The sequence below is a fragment of the Orbicella faveolata genome, unplaced genomic scaffold (genome assembly GCF_042242905.1).
Source record: "Orbicella faveolata isolate gen_17 unplaced genomic scaffold, um_ofav_v1 contig_24, whole genome shotgun sequence".
Lineage (NCBI taxonomy): Eukaryota > Metazoa > Cnidaria > Anthozoa > Scleractinia > Merulinidae > Orbicella > Orbicella faveolata.
This window is the reverse complement of record NW_028301552.1, coordinates 14,580,988-14,604,868: the sequence shown is the minus strand read 5'-3', so window position 1 is coordinate 14,604,868 and position 23,881 is coordinate 14,580,988. Positions and strand designations below refer to the sequence as shown.

At 39.3% G+C, this 23,881-nt stretch overlaps 3 protein-coding genes across 11 annotated transcripts; 2 read left to right on the top strand and 1 right to left on the bottom strand.

Annotated features, from left to right (window-relative positions):
• Positions 1 to 800: 800 nt before the first annotated feature.
• Positions 801 to 14,192, top strand: LOC149110526 (tauropine dehydrogenase-like). 7 transcript variants are annotated; one of them, XM_089291795.1, is made up of 5 exons: positions 813 to 880; positions 9,794 to 10,047; positions 11,176 to 11,700; positions 12,250 to 12,552; positions 12,971 to 14,192. In XM_089291795.1, exons 2-5 carry the CDS (start codon positions 9,802 to 9,804, stop codon positions 13,346 to 13,348), a joined length of 1,452 nt encoding a protein of 483 aa, XP_089147921.1. In that variant the 5' UTR covers positions 813 to 880; positions 9,794 to 9,801; the 3' UTR covers positions 13,349 to 14,192. The 7 variants fall into 7 exon arrangements, with proteins under 7 accessions (XP_089147925.1, XP_089147921.1, XP_089147923.1 ...); XM_089291797.1 differs by lacking the exon at positions 813 to 880 and adding an exon at positions 8,397 to 9,108 and having other exon boundaries at positions 9,794 to 9,846; XM_089291794.1 differs by lacking the exon at positions 813 to 880 and adding an exon at positions 8,397 to 9,108.
• LOC110058527 (tauropine dehydrogenase-like) lies at positions 831 to 23,576 on the top strand. 3 transcript variants are annotated; one of them, XM_089291802.1, is made up of 4 exons: positions 831 to 880; positions 20,209 to 20,733; positions 21,842 to 22,147; positions 22,984 to 23,576. In XM_089291802.1, the coding sequence occupies exons 2-4, from the start codon at positions 20,212 to 20,214 to the stop codon at positions 23,359 to 23,361; spliced, it is 1,206 nt and encodes a 401-aa protein (XP_089147928.1). In that variant the 5' UTR covers positions 831 to 880; positions 20,209 to 20,211; the 3' UTR covers positions 23,362 to 23,576. The 3 variants fall into 3 exon arrangements, with proteins under 3 accessions (XP_089147928.1, XP_089147927.1, XP_020620833.2); XM_089291801.1 differs by lacking the exon at positions 831 to 880 and adding an exon at positions 15,606 to 15,708; XM_020765174.2 differs by lacking the exon at positions 831 to 880 and adding an exon at positions 18,361 to 18,424.
• LOC110058530 (uncharacterized) lies at positions 6,253 to 8,117 on the bottom strand. Its single transcript, XM_089291805.1, has 3 exons — positions 7,920 to 8,117; positions 6,643 to 6,917; positions 6,253 to 6,397 (listed from the first exon to the last, which is right to left on the bottom strand). Exons 1-3 carry the CDS (start codon positions 7,987 to 7,989, stop codon positions 6,335 to 6,337), a joined length of 408 nt encoding a protein of 135 aa, XP_089147931.1. The 5' UTR covers positions 7,990 to 8,117; the 3' UTR covers positions 6,253 to 6,334.
• Positions 23,577 to 23,881: the final 305 nt, after the last annotated feature.

Genomic DNA, 23,881 nt, shown 5'->3' with positions numbered 1-23,881 from the left:
ATACTGAACAAGTTAAGATAGGAAATGTCATAGAGAACAGGGTCTTCGTCAGTGGCAGCTACCTGTACAATTACAGTCACGCCCCCACTTTCGATGTCCAAAGGCTAACCTGGCTCAGCTAAACAAATTTTGTTTCCCAACAGATACGAGACTAATTCCAAATCAACACTATTTTCACACTGATACTGTTACAAATCACCGCTACATATTCTTGTTGGTCGTCATATTTTAAAAAAGATTTATAGAGATGTTGCCCACTTACTTCCGTCTGCTTCTCGCTTGCGAACGGATGGGACCACATGTTGTTAAAAGGTGCTAAAAGACTGCCAGAAACTCACCTCAATAGCTTGCTGCTATTGTGCTACTCACCAGTTTCTCAGAGCAATTTGATCTAGACAGGAACCGCGCTCTCACCAGGGCCAGGTTGAACAAAAGATGGGTAACTTAGCCTTCGAGCAGGCTAAGTTACCCATCTCGCTAACATGCCAAAGCAAAAAGCAAGAAAGCAGCGCTTGAAGGGGAAACCCAGACACTAGAGCCTGCAGGGAACAGGGAATCCACTTTAACGGCACATTGTCACGCATACTGTCACGCAATATTACAGAGTCACACTTACGTTTGCGGGAAGAGACGAAGCTACTGATATTACTACTTCTAAGAATATCATAAATGATATAAACAAAATTACTTTAAAAGAGCGAGCGAAAAGCAGATTAAAGATCTGAAAGATAGACCAACGTGCATCTTTGCACGTACAGCACCACTCTTCGCGCATGACGTCATACATGTCTGTCACAGAATCCTGTGTTATGCAAGTGCAGCTCCACGTTCCTCTGTCGTACTGCCAGCCTGCCCAAACGCTTTAACCGACTTTGCGCTGGTAAGTGAACCTATATTTTTTAGTGAATTGCTTAAGAAGATAAATAGTTACGTTTAGCTCTCGACTAACTTTACTTTCAAGGCTTAATTCACAATCGCAGGCTTTGATGTTAACGCCAGACATTTTCCACCATTTTGGCAAATGTTTCGTAGTTAAGCTTGTGTAGATTTTTATGGCTGTATATGATAATTATTATCGGTTACAAAAATGTAGAATCAGTCACAAAAGGACGAGGGAATTGTGTTAACATATCAGGAGGTACTGTACCTTCTTCGCTTTGTACAGAAGGTTTTATGATCCTCACTTGTCGACCTTTCTTGTAATCCAGGATTATTCGAGGCGATTTTGCTCTAATTGTTTTTATTACTGATCCGATCCTGGAGCTAAAGAGTTCATAAGTCAAGTGCCATGTTTTTAGCACCCGCAAGTATTCACCACTTCACCGACATGTCGCTGATGGCTTGAAGCCAAACCTATCGTAATTCACTAAATATGGCTTGGCAAAATCGATATCAGATTTTAAAAACGAGTATGATTATTGAATCGAATTTTTAATTTGCATATTTGGGTTTCTATTACGGTAATCATTAACACCTGTTTAATGTCACGCTGAAAGGACTAATCATTATCATCAATAACAAACTAATACCCTGAGAAATTACCTCATCATACATGAAAAACATTAGGGCTCAATCAGTAGCAATGACATGCTGTAAAATACAATTCTGAACATCACAATTAATAAACTTGTCGCACCGCCTACAATTGTTCTATTGCGCGCTATTAGATCACCTTCATCAAACACTTGTCACACACTTACTCCTTATCACACATTCCTTATTACACCGTCTTTTATCCCTTATAACATACTTATTCATGAGTGAATAATAACCTGGTTAGTAGCTAGCAAATCATTGCCATCTATTCATTAGAGTAAGCGCAAGGACAGAATCGAGCACAAGGAGAGACTCGAGTAATGATCACCTGGCAAAAGTTTAACGAGAAATCAAGAATAAAATCCAAAGCACATCGCAGCACTAGAATGACTAACATTTTTTTCGTACGCAATGCCACCGCCACTGAGGTTAACGCACATACTAATCATTGTAATATCAATGCCTGATGAGTAGATATTAGGAATCGTGTCACCAGGCTTAACAACCTTCGTCGTTTAGAAATCTCAATGATGCGAAAAATGCAAAATGTACTGACTAGCATTTCTTGTTCCCTAACGCGATACTAATTCATGAAGCAACCCAAAAGCAAATTCTAACAAAAATCAAACTGATGAAAAAATCTCGAATACTGTACTGTTGTTAACGATTCCGTTGACAGTACTCGAACATATAGTATGGTACTAATCTTAAGCTAATATTCATTCTAATACTAAGATTGAGGCTGTCACCAGCGGCACTAAATGTAACGTAACGAAACAAATTAACGCACTCTTTTTCAGGAAGGAAACATGTTGTCGTGCCTTTCACAATACATTAACAAACATGGGTAAGGTGCCATTAACAAAGTCTTAAAGCAGCATAACCAAAACGCTAGCTAGGGGAGCCTGCAATACACAAGCATCTATCTAAAGGGAGTGACAATATATACGGCTAGTTGGTTCACGCAATGGAAATTTTTGTTACCCATCCAGGTTTGTAGACGGATTTAGGGCCTTTCGGCTTGTGCTACCGTCCATTTTGAAACTGACGCTAAACCTAATGATAATGTTAGATCTCTTTCAATAAGCTGTTCAATTGTTTATCAAATTGAGCCACTGGTAGTCCTATTACTTGTACTAGTCAGTGGTAATCCTAGAGTTCTAAAATTAACCAAATGATGATATGCTATAACACTAATGCTAGTGCTTATGTTAACGCTAACAAAATTGCTAATACTAATGCTAACGTTGATAAATTTGCTGAGGCTAAAGCTGAGGCTAAGAAATTGCTACCCCTCGGTGTCATCGGTAACTGATTCCAACGCTAATACCTTGAAATGCTAATGATAACGTTAATATTTTTTCTAAAGCTAATGCTAATGCTGATACTCATACTTCCGTTTATAATACCGAACGGCACCCTAACACTAATGATAATGCTAATGCTACTGCCCGGTTGACAGCGATAATGCTGAAACTAATGTCTAAAATTATGCTGGCGTTAATGCTTGATGTTTATGTTAATGCTATTAATAACGCTAATACCAGTGCTATTGCTAAAGCCAACGCCACAATGCTAATGCTGACGCTTTTGCTGACGCTTTTTCTAATGTCAATGCGAATGCTTAAGTTAATGACAAAGCTTAATGCTGAGGTTTTGTGGACACTAACGCTAATATTAATGCCCATGCCAATGCTCATGTTAATACTGATGCTAATAATCAGTAATGGCAATGTTAGTGTTAATGCAGATGCAAATGCTTATGCTAACACGGAGGCTTCTGTCACTGTCAATGCCGATTTCACTGAATGCCAATACCAGTGCTAAAGCTAATTCCAAAGCAAGGCCGATGCAGATTGTAATGCTAATGCTAATTCAATACCAATACCAATGCTAATTTCTCTGCCAATGCCAATGCCGATGCTAATTCCTATGCCAATATAAATACTAATGCTACTACGTCAATGCAAATACCAATGTTACTTCCAATGCCAATGCTAATTTCTATGCCATTACCAATGCTAATGCCAATGCCAATGCTAATGCCAATGCTAATGCTTCTTCCAATGCCAATACCTATGCTAATGTTAATGCCAATATCAAAACTACTTCCAAAGCCAATATCAATGCTAATGCTATTTCCAACTGGTGCCGATATCAATGCTAATGCAAAACTCAATGCCAATGTTAATGCTAATTTAATGCCAATACCAATGCTAATGTCTATGCCAATGCCAATGCCGATGCTAATTCCTATGCCAATATAAATACTAATGCTACTTCTAATGTCAATGCAAATACCAATGCCAATGCTAATTTCTGTGCCAATGTAAATGCTAATGCTACTTCCAATGTCAATGCAGATACCAATGCCAATGCTAATTGCTATGCCAATGTAAATGCTAATGCTACTTCCAATGTCAATGCAGATACCAATGCTACTTCCGATGCCAATGCCGATATCAATGCCAATGCTAATTTCTATTTCATTACCAATGCTAATGTCAATGTTAATGCTTCTTCTAAGGCCGATACCAAAGCTAATGCTTCTTCCAATGCTAATGCCGATACCAATACCAATGTTACTTCCAATGCCAATGCTAATGCTGTTTCCAACGCCGATACCAACGCTAATATCAATGCTGATGCCAATACCAATGCTAATGCTAATGCTACTTCCAATGCCAAAACCAATGCCAGTGCTAATACTATTTGCAATGCCGATACCAATGCTAATTCCAATGCTAATGCCAATGCTAATACTAATGCTAATGCTAATGCTACTTCCAATGCTAATACCAATGCTAATACCAATGCCAATATCAAAGCTAATTCCAATGCTAATTCCAATGCCAATACCAATGCTAATGCTACTTCCAATACCAATGCCAATTCTAATGCAATGCTATTGCCACCGCTAATGTTAACGATGAGGCTAATTAATAAAATTGTTAAGCCAGTACCACTGCTGATGCTAATGCTGTTGTTAAAACTTAAGCCAGTCCCAATAATCCCAATATAATGCCTAAAGCTATTGTTACTTCTAATGCAAATTTACATGTCAATCCTGATAGAGGCTGATACTTATTTGACTGCTATTGCAAACCCTGAGGCTGTTATTTATGATGCTGCTGATGCAAGTAAGGCTTTTTTTTTCGAGACCGCTTATAACTTGCTTGGTAACATTCTTTTCTTTTAATACAAAAACAGCACAAGATCACAACATATCATTGAAGTACGAATCTGACAGGTACCACAGGTACTAATTTAATACCGGTCCCATCTTGTCACTGATTCTAGTAATGACACTATGTTTTTGCATAAAGAAAACACTTGAGTATAAATACCTTATAACCCGTTATGAGCACTAACGTGGCTCTGCGGCATCTCAAAAGTTGCTCACATGCAATTACGATATATTAATACTAATGCTAATATTAACAAAATAATAATAATAATAATATTAACGAAATAATGGTGCTAACACTTAAATAAACAATCTTATTCTTTCGTTGATAATAACACTGCTAAGCATTTGAATATTTATATTACTTCTAGCACTAGCACTAATAATAAGTGTAAAACTAATACCTATGTTAACTTATACATTAATAATCCCAATAGTAACGCCAGGAATAATAACAGCAATACAATAAAACTAATAATAAAATGTACACCGATATTTGTACTAATTCTAACACTTCTAATGCTGAAACTAATCATAATACGGCATAATATAATATTAAAGTTAACGGTTATAATTATGCAAAATTAAAACAGTACTAATATTGTTGTTTATTCTAATAGTAGTATTGATACTAAAATGATAACCAGCTAAGAGGTATATTGTTTGTAATATTGGAAACTGTAATGCTAGTGCTAAGAGGCCGATTAACAATTACTCTACAATCGTGAGTTGGATGTGAGATGATAGGTAGCCAACGAGGCGCTTAGCGCGCCAATTTAGATATGATCATCTCATAACCAAGTGCCCGAGAAGAATAAGACCATTTTGAAACAACTGATTAGCTGTAATGCAGAAATTAATACTTGAAATGAACACATTTTTAAGGCGGAGTATGTTATTAAAACAATAAATGTAGCAATAACAGTTAAGGCTAGTATTAATACGGAAATGTTACTGATGCTGCTTTTATTTCCACATAATATTGATACTAACAATTCTAACACTCAGTTTAAACAATACTGATGCTTTGCTACATCTATAGTGATACCAATGCCAGAACCGATGTAATTACCAATGCAGTCCTGATAGTAATACCAATACTAGAATAACGCTTTTGCCATTCTAATGCTAGTGCCAATATAGATGCCAATGCTAATGCAACTATTGCAATACTTCAGTCCGAAAATGCACTATGTAGTTGCTCATGCCTAGGGTGGTACCAGAGCAAGTAACAGTGCCATTGCCAATGTTAATGCTAATGTAACAGTGTATACAACATTGATATTAATTCTAATTCTAATAATATCATATTATACTTACGGCAATGACAATCAGCCCATGCAAAAAGTAAAGCCAAACTAATAGCAATATAATTAGTATATTTACTGTCCATACTATTTATGCTATTTAAATAAGCTAATGCTGATGCTAATGCTAATACAATGCTGATAGCAATACTAATTCCATACCATATTTTTACTCCCAATGCTAATGCTAACGTCGTTTTTGTGCAAAGATATTTTTCCCAATTGATGAGTATTGAATAAAACTTTATTTTGGAATTTTTTTGAGCCATACAATTAATGGCATAACTCCATATCACCTTCATTCTTAACCCCTGTATATCACGTACTGACTTCCACTCTTCCACTCTTCCACACTATTGGTCTTGAACTGAAATCAAGCATACAATTGACGATTTCTTGATCAAATTTGCTTGATATGGATAGCAAAAAAGACCGGGCTAAGTTATTTGTATTGTGTCTTTGGATTGGCTTTGCTGTCCTTACAGAATGCTGGGAGCCTGGGGCAAAAGTTTGTTCGAGTCTATTTTTAGGCCATTTTCTAGGAAAAATCAATGCTTTGTTCAAACCGCGATGTGAATTTTACAACATAAAATCGCGTTTGCTTGAAAATACCTGAACTCTCTTCTGTAACTGAAATTCAATCGATCCAGCCGTTGACATCCTACGAACTGCCAGCATCACTCTTTGATTTTCTGATGAGCATTCTGGTCCCTCGTCACATGGGCTGCCCAGCTCTCGATCCAGGTATCCGCTCTGTCTCCTTGGCGCCCAACCCAGCTGCTCCAGCGCTTTGAAGTGTTGCAAATGCACGTGAAAACCCGTAGTGACAGCATCTGATCCAACCAACGCGTAGTCCCAATGATCTGCCTGGCAATTCTTAATCTTAACTGAGATAATAAATATTGTAGCTCTATATTACATTTAAAGTTCACACTATTGGTCTTGAACTGAAATCAAGCATACAATTGACGATTTCTTGATCAAATTTGCTTGATATGGATAGCAAAAAAGACCGGGCTAAGTTATTTGTATTGTGTCTTTGGATTGGCTTTGCTGTCCTTACAGAATGCTGGGAGCCTGGGGCAAAAGTTTGTTCGAGTCTATTTTTAGGCCATTTTCTAGGAAAAATCAATGCTTTGTTCAAACCGCGATGTGAATTTTACAACATAAAATCGCGTTTGCTTGAAAATATCTGAACTCTCTTCTGTAACTGAAATCCAATCGATCCAGCCGTTGACATCCTACGAGCTGCCAGCAAAACCATTTAGCTTTACTTCTCTGCACTTCAAACGAAACTCAGGTGAATTTGAAAAGCAACATCACTCTGCAGACGGCTTAGCAGAAGGAAGTCAACCATTAAAACCAAGGAAACTTATCTAGAAATGCTAAATAATAAAACTATGATTATACCATACTTGTAAACCGGTAAACAATATTCTGTCAGTAAAGATACATTTCAGAAATCGGATCGTGAGCTCAAACCGGAAGTGTTTAAATTGATGCACAACTGTGTTTTCACTGCTACGATCCAGAAAAGGCATGTGCTATCGTTCATAGATTGCGAGATGTTATATTCAGGTCACTGGTGAGGACCATCGAGGATTACAAAACTGTCCACGGCTTCCTTCCATAAAATATAAATCTCTTATAGTCAGGGGAAACACATATATCTGAACGACGTACGTTTTGCACTCAACAGGTTAGCCGGTTACGTACGTAAGGCGCATATTTCCTTCGCCGTTGTGTTCCACGTTTAATTTGTGTCAGTCGCTGGCAGCAACCACTTTAGAGAGTTCAAAACCATAAGAGATCCAACCACAGCTGTTACAGTTGAAGTTTCAACAGTAAACACCCCTGCCATTGACGTTTACTTTATTTATTCCACTTACCCTGCTCTGCACAAGCTGGCCGCGAAGCACTGAGAATCAAAACAGTGCAGACAGTTAAGGTCCAATTCATCGTAAAAGCTGAATGACTCGATCCAAAATGTCCCTTTGCTAGCTTTACTGATTATTTCTCTCAGTGCAACGATCGATAGAGAGTACGAATGTGAACGTGGAGCGCTTTGATTGGATGAGTTCAGTAGAACAATACACCAAACTGAAAGCCTGGATGGGGTTTACCCCTTTTAATGTTGTTTTGTTTTGGCTTGGCAGGCGAACTATTTATAGTGCTGATACTATTGTTATGCGACGTAAACATGTTCAAAGCGGACATACAAACTGGTGAACATAAACTGTTCCCGGGTATGGATAAATCGACCGACACGAACACAAAAAGAAAATACAATTATAAATTGAAAGTTTTGATGACAGAAGTGATAATCTAGGCTATATTGGAAAGACGTCTCCACCAAATGGAAAGCATTCCTTTCCGAGTTGTACTGTAGTTTTTTTAACCATGGCAATCACAATTTAGTGACAGTTGAGGCTGAAAATTTAACTGAGCAGAGAGATCGTCGAATGTGTAACTGATAACTGAGCTTGCCAGCAAGCCCATCCAGACTAACCTAAACTGGCAAAAGTAAATCAAATCAACTGAAATAACGCAGCGGCATTATGTGGCAACATCCGTCCGAATAATGAAAGGCCCTATACACCAAGTAATAAAAAGAAAACAAAATGAAAACAGAAACCTCACTGCCTAAAATAACATTTGACCTGTCTAACATGAAATGTGATGTAAAACCAAACAGGAAGGAATATACCGTATTTGAGTCGGCATCAGAGTTTTTGTAGCTAGTGCAACATTTGAGGCTGGCGCTAGGGGGCTAGTGCCACACTAGCCTGCGTCACAATCATGCAGGAGACGAGGATTGAGTTTGAATTGACCGAAGCGTGGACCGTGAGCAGGGTTTGTGGTGACAAGAACAAGACAAGTTGTTTTTAAGTACAGCGATACAAGAGACCTCGGTTTCCCCTGACGTCGTCAAGCCTCTCTGCCATGATTTTCAGGCAACTTGTTCCCCACCCATCCTAAATGGTGTCAGTATCCATACCCCAATAACGACTAGACTGATGTCAAGTTAACGCACACACCCCTCCCCCCTTGGGATCTTTAACGAGTCAATTGCCCTTGGTAAGTACATTAGTTTCATTCCTAAGTCATATTTTCATAACGTACGTTATGAGAAGATATCCTGTTCTAATGTACATCAGGAATTACTCGGGGAATAAATATTCCGGGGACGTTCCGGTTGGTTGACGAGAATCAATAGGCAAGTGTAGAGTATGTTTATTTAAATTCTCGTAACATATTACCTTTCTTTCAAACTCTACTGTGTAGCCACTTGTTTCTTAAAATTTCACTGGGCCAGCGAGTTTGACAGGAGTAGAATTAAAAAGCAGCTGCATACCGTTTCTAAACTCTAAATCGCGTGTGAAATGTGAAACACAGCCATGATTCTTTGTTGACGTACTGTCAAATACAACTGAGCGTGACAGAGGGTGAGTTCGAATGTTGTTTGAAGTTTTCTTTTTCATTTTACACTTGAATAGTAGTTTAATTTTTAGCTTTATAAATTAGTTTCTTGAGTGTTCACAGAAGATTAAATTAAATTAGTTTCTTGACACGGGTGGAATAGGAATCAGACATTGTAATGTAATAGAGGGAAGTTATATTGTCTTCTGAGAGACCGCACCGCTTGATTTCTGACGAAATCCAGCAGCAAAATTCTAAAACCCCAGCTTCTTACGCCCATTTTTACCATTCTTGAGGCAAACCTTTTGGACAATGTTACTTGCACTGAAATATCTTTTTACAGGGTTAAATATGCGATGGAAGCTGAATTACTTCAAAGGAAACAGACTTAACCAAGTAAGCGTGCTTCTTCGCATGCACTGCTCTGGGTTGTTTACACGAGTCCGTGACAATGACGTCACGTTTTGCAGGGAGTATACTCAGTATAGCGTGACGTTATCAAATTTATTCACTCCTATCCACCGAGCGAGTCGAAATAATAACTCATTGGACCGTCCCAGTAGCAGCCTTTGTAACCGGTACCGTGCTTTTTCTATGGTAAGTAAGACTAGGTGTTCAGGAAATTCGAGGTGTTAGTTACAGACAGTTAATTAAACCGAGTCTGTGTCCAAAGTCTTTCCCGAAGACGTCTTCGTTCCGATCGACTGCTCGTGCGTCGACATTGTGCAATTTCGGCTTTCGCTTGTTTTCTGTTGCTGGTTTTCTTTAAAGTAAAGGTTCCTAATATTATTTAACGCGATAGTACAATAACTGAATTGCGAATTGCAATATTTTACATGCAAATAATGAATTATTGTGAGAATTTATGTACATTAATTTCCTCCAGACAAATGACTAGCTATTAGCACTGGAGTTAGCAGCTATTCGTCTCAGTGCAGAAAAATTCCCTTATGTCGTTGTCCGACTCTCGAACTATTTGTCCGAATTTGGTTTCCAGTTAAGTCAGTCTTCGCTTATCCCATCTCCAGTATCACTGAATTTGACCGTCTTCACACTTAGAAGACGGGTACACTTCTAATTATGCATCATAATGAGCTTGCGTGCATTCGTCGATCTGAAAAAGACCGCACACGTGTAGTTTGGAATTAACGAGTGATGTATTGTTACACTGATCGGCGTAAGATGTTTACTTAATTAAATGTTTTTCAGACAAACCAGATCTAAATAGCTAAATTTATTCACATAGGTTGATACAATATACTGAACTTTTTTCCATTTAAAGTTTCAAATCAAAGGAGTGGATCGATTAAAGCAATTTCACATGTAAAGTATTCCCTAATTACACGGCACTTAAAGATATGAGAGCCTCAATTTTTGCAATAATGCCGTAAAGCATAACACAGACTGTGTACTATTAATCTTCAGGTCAAACACTACGCCTTATTCCCATCAAAACAGGAAAAAGAAAACAAAACACCCCAGGGGTATATTGCTGCCTAATAATCAGGTTTTCTTGGGTGTAGATGGGGTTACTGGAATCAAGTTATAATTCAGCAATCCGTTAAAATTTCAGTCCTTTCCTCAGCTACAAGTAAATTTTTGGAAGATCTCTGATCTCAGGTACAAGTTAAAAATATGCCATTTGTCAGCTATCAGTCAAGATGTTGACAAATTCTCAGCTCAGAATTTTCAGAATTAACAATAGATAAACTTTTCTTTTACCAGGAAATGAGTTCAGACACCATTAAGCTGTTGATTTGTGGAAGTGGTAATGGAGCGCACGCATTTGCCGGTATTGCCTCATCTTTGAAAGGAACTGAAGTTCGAGTGCTTAGTTTGTATCAAGATGAAGCAGAGCGTTGGAGTGCTGCAATGCAGAAGACAGACCTGGAAGTTATCCTGCATCGAAAGGGAAAGGAGCCAACTTCCATTTTGTCCAAACCTACACTGGTGACAAAAAACCCAGAGGAGGCCATCCGAGATGTTGATATTGTGGTCTTTGTCCTGCCAGCATTTGCCCATCAAGTTTTCCTCGATACCTTAAAACCTTACATAAAACCTGGCACAATATTAGTCGGCCTACCAGGGGAGCCAGGCCTTGACTTCCAGATTCGTCACGTGCTAGGCGAAACAACGCAGCAATGCACGATCATGAATTTTGAGTCGTTGCCATGGGCATGCCGCACCACTGAGTTTGGTGTTAAATGCGAGGTTCTTGGCACCAAGGAAACCCTGCAAGGAGCCATGAAGGTAAAATAAGAAACTGAGGCAGCATTCTACAGGACCCATTCACAAGGTTTAGGAATATTAAATCATTTTAGAAACAACCTTTGAATAGTAAAAATAATATATAATGGATGAAATAAAGCAAGTCAGGTATGTTAAACGAATCACTTGCGGTGGCCTGATGTTCAGGGGAGATCCGTTTGTTGTTTCTCAAGGCACGTCTGTTCTACCTATAGTGGCATTCTCCATGGATAACTAGTCATAGGAATTTTCACTTTGGCGGTGCTACAATTACTGTGGTCAGTTCAGGGGGGTAACCTGTGCGATCTACTACCTAGGGGAGTTTTACAGCTTTCTGTTTCACGTGTGAAACTGGTCAGCAGACTTACTTTATTGCTTTGACATGGCATGTACTCTTGTTCCGAGTTAAGAATCTATAATTACGGTTGTTTTGTATGAGTTGATGCAGTGGCTTGCTGTACTGTACCAGGTTGTTTAGTTGCGCATTGTCACATAATTTTGCCTGGGGCCTTCCGCCTGAAAAACTGCCTGAAGAGCAACTTTTTCTTGCAGAAAGGAGATGTGCCATCTAAGAAAGATCCAGTCTCTACACTGCAATATCTCCTTGGACCCCTCCCTAAACTGATCGTCTCTGGTCACCTACTAGGCGTTCAGTTGATGAGCGTTAACGCCTACCTGCACACGTCAATAGTGTACGGTCAGTGGGAGGGGTGGGACGGTAACCCGGTTGATGAGGCTCCTCTGTTCTATCATGGTGTGAGTGAGTCAACTGCCAAACTTACGTCCACTGTTTCTGATGAGGTACTAGACATTGCCAAGGCTATTGACAAGAAGTCCGGAGCTGACATGTCTGGTGTAAGTTGAACATGAAGTAGCAAATGAACTGAGTGACTTCCTGTTTAGCTGTGTTAGTGAGATCAGGAATAATGTTAAGTTTTTAGCTTAGAGGGTAGATAAAGTCCCTCGGATTGGTCAGTACCTATTTGCCAAGCCTGAAGCGATCAGCTAGCTACAGTTGTACTTGCAGCCTGCAGGGTTTTGTCTTAGAAAAGAAGGCGCCAGCCTCCATAGGAAAAAACAGCGCCTTGCATGTATTTTGTTATATGCCTAAGTTGTTCGATCAAGGCAGAAGAATCCTTGTGCTTCAGTGTTTTGCTTGGGCAGTCTTCGTGACTTCTATTTTAATGCCTTTGGAAACTGATCATTTAGTTTCAATTTGTATTTAGAATCATCTAGACCTTGTGTAATACTGAAAGAAGCCTTGTTGTTATAGGTTGTCCACTTGTATCAGTGGTACATGCGCTGCTATCCTGAAGATATCACCGACAAGACCAACTTTTACACTGCAATACGGAGCAACGCTGCCTACGAAGGGCTAAAACATCCGGTCAAGGCAACCGAAGACGGCAAGTTCATGCCGAATTTCGCGTACCGTTACACGACGGAGGATATCCCTTATGGTTTGGCTGTCATCAAGGGTATTGCAGAGATTGTTAAAGTTGAAACGCCGAATATTGACAAGGTGCTTATATGGTGTCAGGAGAAAATGGGCAAAGAATATCTCGTGGACTCAAAGTTTCAAGGCAAAGATATCGCTTCATCCAGAGCACCGCAGAGATATGGATTCACTACTCTGGAATCCCTCTTGTAAAACCTTCCGATACGTCAGTATATGAAGAAAAGGAAAAGATTACGTAACTACGTGATATATATTGAGAGTAACTGTTCTTTTTTACTGCGAAAGTTTTTCCCATAACGGAAAAATTAGGACGTCTCATAAACTGGCAGTTTTTAATTATGGTAAACTCTTTAGCTATAGTTCTTCAAAATCAGCAATACATTCCGACGATTAATGGGGCTGGTCAGCGATTAAATAGACTAAATTACCAATGGCTGCCCACTAGGTTGTGTCAGTGAGTAGTTTATCCATAAGCTGAAAGGTTGCACGGTAGATGTATGTAGACTACTCGATCACGGAAGGTCATAATAGTTGCCTTGGCGCTTGCGTTTGTCAGCCATTTAGGACCAGCCTTGGGGTGCCGTATCGTCCCCGGCAGTCAGCTATAACGAAGAAAACTGAGACGTGCGGGATGCAGCACTGAATGGGGTAAAGAAGTCTCCCGTCCTAATTTCCTTCCCACGTTAATCATGAAACGTTATTCTAACAGTATTTTCTAGCAAAAAGTGTCTGGGGACGAGTCCTTGACTCCACGCTAGAAAAAGTTCAGTTGCAGGAATCTGTGTAACATATAGAATAGAGTTCGCTTGTGTGTTTTGGCAGAAATGTTTTATTAGCTCACTGTGTTCCTTATACTTTTCTTCTTTAGCGCCTAAGTTGGTATGTAACTGAACTAAACGACTTTAATCTGCATTTAATAAAGGCGACAACAAGATGACGCCGAAACGTCATGTTATAACGTTCAGTTTTTCCTTTAAAATTTTTAATTTAGGACTGTGACTTAAATTAGAAATAAAGAACCACAACATTGTACCCATATAGTCAAATTTCTTACACTAAAATTCATGAATATTCTCTTGCCGTTTTAACTGCGGCAACATAATCATGGAAAACGTGGAAGTCTGTGAATCATGAAATTCTACTGTAGGCAGATTGCCAGTGTCCGTAACGCGAGAATACGTGTAAGTTGTGTGTCACTCGTTTGTCTTAAACGAGCTAAACTTAGAGAAAGCGCACGAGCTTCTTGTCGAAATGAATAAAACTGTTAAGCGGGCGGCGACCCTAAAACCAGGAAAACGGAGTCCGGAGTCCGGAATCCGGAGTCCGGAAATCAAAGAAAACAAGTTCTTCAAATACGCGAAATTAATTTGCATAGCTTTAGCCATTAAAAACTTCGGACTCCGGTGTAACTTGCATAGCTTTAGCCATTAAAAATTAAGAGGTCAAGTAAAAAGGACCTCAAACTTAACCTTTTTTGAAACAAGGATTTCCCGTCTGTCGAAATTCGTGCAACCGTTATTTCTAGTGAGGGCTATTATTATGGCAATCTAAATAGCGTGCGTTGTCATTTGATTCTAAGTAAGCTAAGCTTGCTGGTAATTGCCATTTTGTTTAATAAGTGATCTGTAATTTACCGAAGGTATAAATTTTGCCTTTATGTCTAGTAGGTACTGAACAAGTTAAGATAGGAAATGCCATAGGGAACAGGGTCTTCGGCAGTGGCAGCTACCTGTACATCGACAGTCACGCCCCCCACTTTCGATGTCCAAAGACTAACCTGGCTCGTCTAAATAAAATTAATTTGTTTTTCCCAACAGATACGAGACTAATTCCAGATCAACACTATTTCCACACTGATACTGTTACAAATCACCACTACATATTCTTGTTGGTCATCATATTAAAAAGATTTACAGAAATGTTGCACACTTACTTCCGTCTGCTTCTCGCTTTGCGAACGGATCGGACCACATGTTGTTAAAAGATGCTAAAAGACTGCCAGAAACTCACCTCAATAGCTTGCTGCTATTGTTCTACTCACCAGTTTCTCAGAGCAATTTGATCTAGACAAGAACCGCGCTCTCACCAGGGCCAGGTTGAACAAAAGATGGGTAACTTAGCCTTCGAGCAGGCTAAGTTACCCATCTCGTTAACATGCCAAAGCAAGAAGCAAGAAAGCAGCGCTTGAGGGGGAAACCCAGACACTAGAGCCTGCAGGGAACAGGGAATCCACTTTAATGGCACATTGTCACGCATACTATCACGCAATATTACGGAGTCACTCTTATGTTTGCGGGAAGAGACGAAGCTACTAATATTACTACTTCTAAGAATATCATAAATGATATAAACAAAACTACTTTAAAAGAGCAAGCGAAAAGCAGATTAAAGATCTGAAAGATAGACCAACGTGCATCTTTGCACGTACAGCACCACTCTTCGCGCATGACGTCATACATGTCTGTCACAGAATCCTGTGTTATGCAAGTTTAGCTCCACGTTCCTCTGTCGCACTGCTAGCCTGCCCAAACGCTTTAAACAACTTTGCGCCGGTAAGTGAACCTACATTTTTCAGTGAATTGCTTAAGAAGACAAATAGTTACGTTTAGCTCTCGAGTAACTTCACTTTCAAGGTTTAATTCACAATCGCAGGCTTTGATACTAACGGCAGACATTTTCCACCGTTTTGGCAAATGTTTCGTAGTTAAGCGTGTAGATTTTTATGGCTGTACATGATTATTATTATCGGTTACAAAAATGTAGAATCAGTCACAAAAGGACGACGGAATATGTGTTAACATATCAGGAGGTACTGTACCTTCTTCGCTTTGTACAGAAGGTTTTATGATCCTCACTTGACGACCGTGCTTGTAATCCTGGGATTATTCGAGGCGATTTTGCTCTAATTGGTTTTATTACTGATTGATTTTATAATTACTTGGTGTGATGTGGCGAGTTGAAAATGAGATTTACCGTACCGAACATATATAAAATAGTGTCAGGGACGTACAATTTCTGGCGGTTCCAACATGTCCCCGGGCTACATAGGAAAGCTTTGATTCTAACCCTAACCCTACTTTTTTCGGTGCGTAGTTACTTTACTATAGTTAAGGATGGTTGTCTAGTCCTCCATCAAGTCATTTACAGATTGTATTTATTCTACGCAGAGTGCATTTTTCCCACTTGTCCTTGCTTTTAATGGCTGTTTTTTTGTGAGGAGGGGTGGGGAGGGTGGGTAATCAGATTTACAAGTGATCACTGATGGAGGGGGAGATTTGGCAGTCCGAACACCACATTATCACCAAAAAATTCGGCAAATACTGCGATATCATAGTGAAAACCTGTGTAGCTGGCAGTTTTGTTGTCATGTTTACAGAAAACCAGGTAAAAATGATGGGTGGAGATGCAAAGCAATCACCCAATTTTAAACTGGTCATTAAAACAGCCAAATTTTAGATTAACTGGAAGCAGATGTAGGATTATTTACTTTCATATTTACTTTCATTTAATCCAGGAATTATTCAAGCTGATTTAAATTCACATATTGCTTGCTGGTAAATTCACATATTGCTCACTTTTTCCCTTAATTGCTGATCTAGACCCCCAAATAGTCAAATCACTTCAATAAAAGGCCAATGATGCTGAACATGACCCAAAAAGCCCCCTTTTCATAGCATAAAATAGGAATTATTCTTTATTAGCTTAGTTGCGTCTCCTTCAAGCCATCGTTTGGGGTTGTCATGCGATGTTATCTCCCCCAACAATGGCTGTGTTTTAGCCAATGATGGCTTTGCTCATTTTCCTGAGTAAGTTATGCCAAAATTCACCAACAAAAAATCAGTCAAATTCGTGTCTTATCCTGACACTTAGTATCAGCTATGTTGCCTCTTGAATTTTGCACACGCCAGAAAATGAAATGAAATTATACAATTCAGATCAGAAAAAGTTGCAGCATTTAGGCAAACAGCAACTGCCATTCTTTCTTTGATAGGTGTCACTGTTTGTGGTCAAAACAAAAGGAAAGGAACATGGTTCAGGTTTAATTTGAGCAGCTGTGATTGGGGAAGGGTGCATTGCGTGATGACCATCAAACAACAGCTGCTAAGGAGACTAGCTAGCCATTTTTTTTATGCATGTAATTTGTTCGTATATGAAACTGATAAATTGTTTGACAGAAAATAAGAGCCTTTGTGGTTGCTCCTTTTGTAAAGCTGTCCCAAAAGTCCCTACCAGCATTTTTGAGCACCAGAAAATTCACAACAAAATTTTCAATTCCCCAAAAGTCCTCAGAATGCAACTTTTAATCCCTCAAAAGGGCTTTCTACCTCCGTGTGACAATTATACCCACCTACCCCCTCTGGAGTTGGATGCCTAAAGCACTGTTAACAGGGAGGTGGGTTAAGCCTAATGCTACTTGCACATTTCTTTTCAGTGAACATGTTTACAATGTAGCTATACATGTACAGTAGGTTTCTGTATTCTCTGGAGGGAGGGTAACTTTGCTGCCTTGTAAATAATCTTTTCTGGGAAGGGATGCAATGAATTTTCACCAGAGAAACAATCTTATGTTTTTTTTTATTCACACATTAAACTATTGGTTTTATTTCTGCTTAAGAGGTTTTTGAGGGGGTGCACGTAATTATTTGAAATAATTTCACCAAAGGGAGTGGAATGTTTGCAAATGGCAGTTAATTAATTGAAGATGGCTATTATGGAAGGACATTAATGGTTGAGAGATTATCAAGTAAAATTTTGTCTGGGGTAGCTGCTGTAATAGCCAATACAACCCTTGATCATTTCCTGGTGTCTTTCAGATGTTGTGGGCACTTTTCTTCAAAGTTTACTTTGTACCTTGTATTTATTACAAGTGTATTTTTTTTAAAATTATTGATATATAAACATATAAATATTTGTGCTATTAGTTCACTGTAAGTGATTTGATTTCTTTTTTTTGTGAAAAGCTTAAGGTTGCACCAATTTGTGAAATTGTACCTCTTTTTCACAATAATTATGAGCTCAAGATTCCTATGAGGTGATAGTTGATTAGAGGGAATCAACTGTCACCTCAGTCACAAAAATCTCAATAAACTCATGCTCTAATTGCTTGGGTAGAATTCTCTCTAATTTTCCTTCAAGTAACATTTTCCAATTAATTCTACACATATTATGAGTATCATCTAAACTTCACACTTCAGCACAGTTTCTTTCAGATTGAATTGTTGTTTGAAATCTGTGGCTGGTTACACACTTGCATCAGCTCATTAGCAGGTTTGTAGTAGACCTGAAATGAATGTGGCCAAGCCATTGCACACCATCAGGTATAATTGTCCAGTTGTTTTTGGTTTGGACACCAAAATGGTAACACTTTCTAGTTTTTCCAGAGTGTTGGAGGAAGATTTAGAATAAAGCTGGGTAATGAAATTCCCAAGAATATAAAAAGATTGACGTTCACTGTTGTGAGACTCAGGCTCTAGATTGTTGAATGACCTGATGAGTACATGTACATAGCTTAAGCTACAGCTGCAACTAAGTCTGCAAGCATTTTGCTAAAGTGTAAAGTTTAACACTAGTTAAGAGGGTAATTGGAAATTATTGTTTGAAGGAAATTCAGTTAGATTTCTACAATAACAATTGGGTTTCTTGCTGGCTCTCAATTTCATAATGTGGTTAATTTTTATTTTACCTTTGGCCTCTTAAATTATTACCTGACAAGAATTTTTGCTCATAGTCATAAATAATTGTGGTTAAATATATTGTTTAGGTAGTATAGGGAAAATGCAAATCACAAATGCAAACTTAGATTTATGTTATTTTAATGTACATAATGTTATAAGAAATTATGACAGTTTTTGTTTTTTTGTATTAATTAGTGTTCATCGCTGTTTCTACTTACACGTATTTGTTTTTCCTAAAAGCTGGTCAGTCTCAACCAGCTTAGAAGCATTTTATCTCTGGGGTTATCATTGCAAAGTGCCCACCTCTCATGACTATGTTCTAGTTCACCATCAATGGGCTGCTTCAGCCATCAATACTAATATCTTTACTCTAATCTGTATTCCTTATTTTATTTATGTTTATATTCTTTGTATGCTTTTTGTGGCATGCTTTGGTGGGCCCTTGTGTTTTTGAGGTTGCATAAGTGTGTAGTCAGTGTTTTATACATGTACATGCTGTATTCCCATGGCTGACAATATATAATTCATTATAAACCTGCTTAGAACAATGATTTCACTTGAGACTGTCGCACACAGCTCAATAATTGCTCAATTTATGTGAATTGTTAATTTGGTGTGGTTAATGACATACCTGTATGTGACATAATGCACTTCACTGTATTCTGTACTGGAGGTAGAAATTTAGTTGTTTATAGTCCTGGGTATACCCTTATCAAACGTATACCCATTTTTGAAATAATATATCAAACGCGAGAGACAGTGTTTCATCGGGTGTTTGGATAGCCGATGAAACACTTTCTTAGTATATCTTCTCAATCGAAACAAAATCTAAGGAGTAAACCGAGAAGCAAAATCGTCAAAATCTATGCTTATTAAGACCGGGTATCCAAACCTCCTTCACGGTTTTGATTTTCTTCGTTTTAATTTGACGAATTATTAATGAGTTTGAGAAAATATGTGATAAAACAGTATGTATAAATTCCAGATTTTCTTCATTCAAAGAGATACAGAGGTACGCATGCGTGGCTCAGGCTTTGATACATGTAGACCATAAATCAGCGGTAAAAATAGGATTCGTATCTTAAAGCTGGCAGATGGAGAAAGTGAGGCTGATAAGATGCATAATATCTTTCAGGAGAAACGGAAATATTTCAACTTAAGCATGTGGGAAGCAGGGCGTTAGAATGGCCCATAAAACTGACCAATCACAATGTGCATACCTTTCTTGGGTGAAAATCACTTTTCTTTGCTCTTGTGCTATACTTTTCTGTTCTCGTAAGATTCATGGGTAACCAGAGGTGCGTATTTTTTTGCGAGTGTAATGTTATCGTCAAAGCGGTACATCGGGACTTATTACATCGTTGCTTTTCTTAACAGGAGATGAGTTCAGACACCATTAAGCTGTTGATTTGTGGAAGTGGTAATGGAGCGCACGCATTTGCCGGTATTGCCTCATCTTTGAAAGGAACTGAAGTTCGAGTGCTTAGTTTGTATCAAGATGAAGCAGAGCGCTGGAGTGCTGCAATGCAGAAGACAGACCTGGAAGTTGTCTTACATCGGAAGGGAAAGGATTCAACATCTATTGTGTCTAAACCTGCACTGATAACGAAAAACCCAGAGGAGGCCATCCGAGATGTTGACATCGTGGTATTTGTGCTGCCGGGATTTGCTCATCAAGTTTTTCTTGATACCTTGAAGCCATACATAAAACCTGGCACAATATTAGTCGGCCTACCAGGAGAACCAGGGTTTGAGTTCCAAGTTCGTCACGTGCTAGGCGAAATAGCACAGCAATGCACGATCATGAATTTTGAGTCACTACCATGGGCATGCCGCATCACTGAGTTTGGTGTTAGATGTGAGGTTCTTGGCACAAAGGAAACCTTACAGGGAGCCTTGAAGGTATGTTGTACACTAATTGCCTGTAGTCAGTTTTTATCCCTATTGAGACAAAATTCTGGACTTCCGAGGTGAAAGAATGAGAGAATGTTGCTGAGTTCAGGTAGTTATCTCATGTCATGATGAAAGATAGAATTATGTCTGATAGATAGATAGCTAGATAGCTTTAATTAAAATCATTGCAGCCTCCGAAGCGGCTGAATAGTGACATACTTTACAACTCGTTAAAATTGCAAGATGTCTATCTGAAAGTCTCTTAAAAATTCGGGATTAGGAAGTTGAAGTGACCTTTTAGGCATCGTTCAAAGTATTCGAGAGAATATTTTTTAATCACCAGAAATCAAGATCATACGGATACGATAGGAACTATGGAAATAAGAATAGCATAGAATGAGCCCGTATCAAACAGGGGTTCTATATAAGATGCGGGTTAATTTAAGTGAACTGTTTAGAGCTATGGACCGAAACCAAAGTCGTACCACGTTTGGAGAGTTGTCCTTATTTCGCGAATGTCTTTAAGACAGGGTTCCACTGCAATAGAAACTGACACATTATTTGAGAGGGTACACAAGTTGAAATTGGCAAATTTCAGCTTCTTGGTTTTAGTAATTCAGTTTATCTGTCTTGCGTGTAGTGAAGAGCAACAGTCTCGACTGAAAGAGATTTATAGAATATTTAAGATAGTGCATCCGCCGCTCTCATTGGTCGATAGGTGTGTTTAGGTGAGAGTATGTAAACACAGTTTTTGAGAAACGTTTTCTAAAAGCAAAACGGGACTTTTTTCCGTGTTTGCATAGCCTCATCTGAACACTCACGGGGTTGGCAGAATTCTCGAAAGTTTTGCAAACCCTCGACTGCGTCTCGGGTTTGCGTAACTGTCTCGAATTCTCCCACTCCCGTTTTTCCCCTCGCAGGGAAAAAAAGTCCTCTTTTGCTTAAGAACAAACAATACAAACAGACGTCTCTACTCAGCTCGGTTTTTTATTGAAATCATACACAGATCAATAAATGGTTTAGCAGTCAATTTGACTTTTGAGCCGATAAAGCCTGAGTTTCTTCCCATTCGATGTTTTACCTTTTCGTAACTTTTGCAGTTGGCCTTGTTTTACAGAAAGGAACTGGCGTGGAACCACAGAAGGACCCTGTTTCCACACTGCAATATCTCCTGGGTCCCCTCCCTAAACTGATCGTTTTTGGTCACCTGTTGGGTGTTCAGTTAATGAGCACTAATGCCTACCTGCACACGTCAATACTGTATGGTCAGTGGGAGGGGTGGGACGGAAATCCACTTGATCAGCCACCTCTGTTCTACAATGGCCTGACTGAGTCAGCTGCGAACCTCCTTTCCAGTGTATCAGATGAGGTTGTAATGATTGCCAGGGTTGTCGGGGAGAAGTCAGGAGCTGACATGTCTAACGTAAGATAATTATTGTCACCTGCGTATTTTTAAAGAACATATTGCACCTGGTTAATAGCTTTTAGTTTTTTTTGGTGGTTATCTTATCTGGCTTCTTTAGTGACAAAGATTTGGTAATTGGTTGTTCCCCTCTTGTAACTGGTATCGTATTAAGCTTGCTCTTTCTAACTGGGTGCAATATATCGTTTGGCCCTTCTACTCCCTATTTTTGCACCCCTGCCCAACCCTAGCTCTCCTTGATGACAAATTATAGCCTGTTCCAGGCTCTTGGTAGTTGGGAACGAACGGAAAAAAGAGGGAGAGCGAGAAAAAAACGAGGGGAGACTGACGCCTTAGTCCTCCCTCGTTTTTTCTCTCGCTCGCGCTTTTGTGTTTTCTCTCGTCCCCCACTACCGAAAGCCTGGGACAGGCCACGTAAATTAGGAAACGGGGAGTATGCAATTGATAGCTGATGTTTTTCCACGAGTCTGAACTGAATAAGACTAGAACCAAAATTATTGGGAGGCGTGGTGGCCTCATGGTTAGCGTGCTAGTCTCGGGATCGAGCGGTCAGGATTGCAACCCTGGCCGGAGACATTGCGTTGTGTTCTTGGCCAAGACACTTTTCTCTGACAGGGCCTCTCTCCACCCAGGTGTATAAATGGGTAACGGCGACCTTTATGTCGGGCGTAACCCTGCGATGGACTAGCGTCCCATCCAGGGGGGAGTAAAAATACTCCTAGTCGCTTCAGCCTGCAGCCAAACCGGGATAAGCTCCGGCCTGACGGGCCACTTGGTTCGTATGCAGACTTTGCCTTTTTTGACCAAAATTATTGAAAAACATTTCTCAATAATAGGTTGTCCACATTTACCAGTGGTACATGCGATGCTATCCACAAGATATTTCCGATAAGACAAACCTGTACACCGCAATACAGACCAATGCTGCCTACCAGGGATTGAAACACCCAGTCAAGACAACTGAAGACAGCAAATTCGTGCCAGATTTCACGTACCGGTACATGACGGAGGATATCCCTTACGGTTTGGCTGTAATCCGCGGTATCGCAGAAATTGTGAAAGTTAAAACCCCGAATATTGACAAGGTGCTTACATGGTGTCAGAAGAAAATGGGCAAAGAATATCTCGTGAACTCAGAGTTTCAAGGCAAAGATGTCGCTTCATCCAGAGCACCGCAGAGATATGGATTCACTTCTCTGGAATCCATCTTGTAGACAACTGGCTTTGCTTGCTCGCCCTTAGTCAAAATCAGATTTACCACAAGTCGTATTAGAGTTGTTGACTGTTGCCGATGAACTTAAAACTGTGATCATCAATTTCATCATTAGTTCTTGATGTGACTATTCCATTCTATGAATCCTGTTATGGAATATGATATGAAATAGGGTACTTAGTTTGGGAATGTTCGAATAAATTGAACTTTGTTGAACGCTTTCTATTGTGTTTCGTGTAAAACACACCAGAAATAATCCCCAACGCTTCTTATAAAATTAATATCAATTTCTGATACGTCTGTCCTGATAAACTCAGCAGCTCTTAGAGTCGGCCGACCCCTACTGTCACAGCTGCCAAGAGAGCTGGCACACAAGCTACAGCAGTGTCAGAGCATTCTGCGCACCCATTACGCTTCACATAACAACTGACGTGATATTTTTCAATAAACGAAAACAATAAAGCTTATTTGCATAAGACAACAGAAAAGACCGTCTGGCTAAAATCCTTGATAACCCTGAG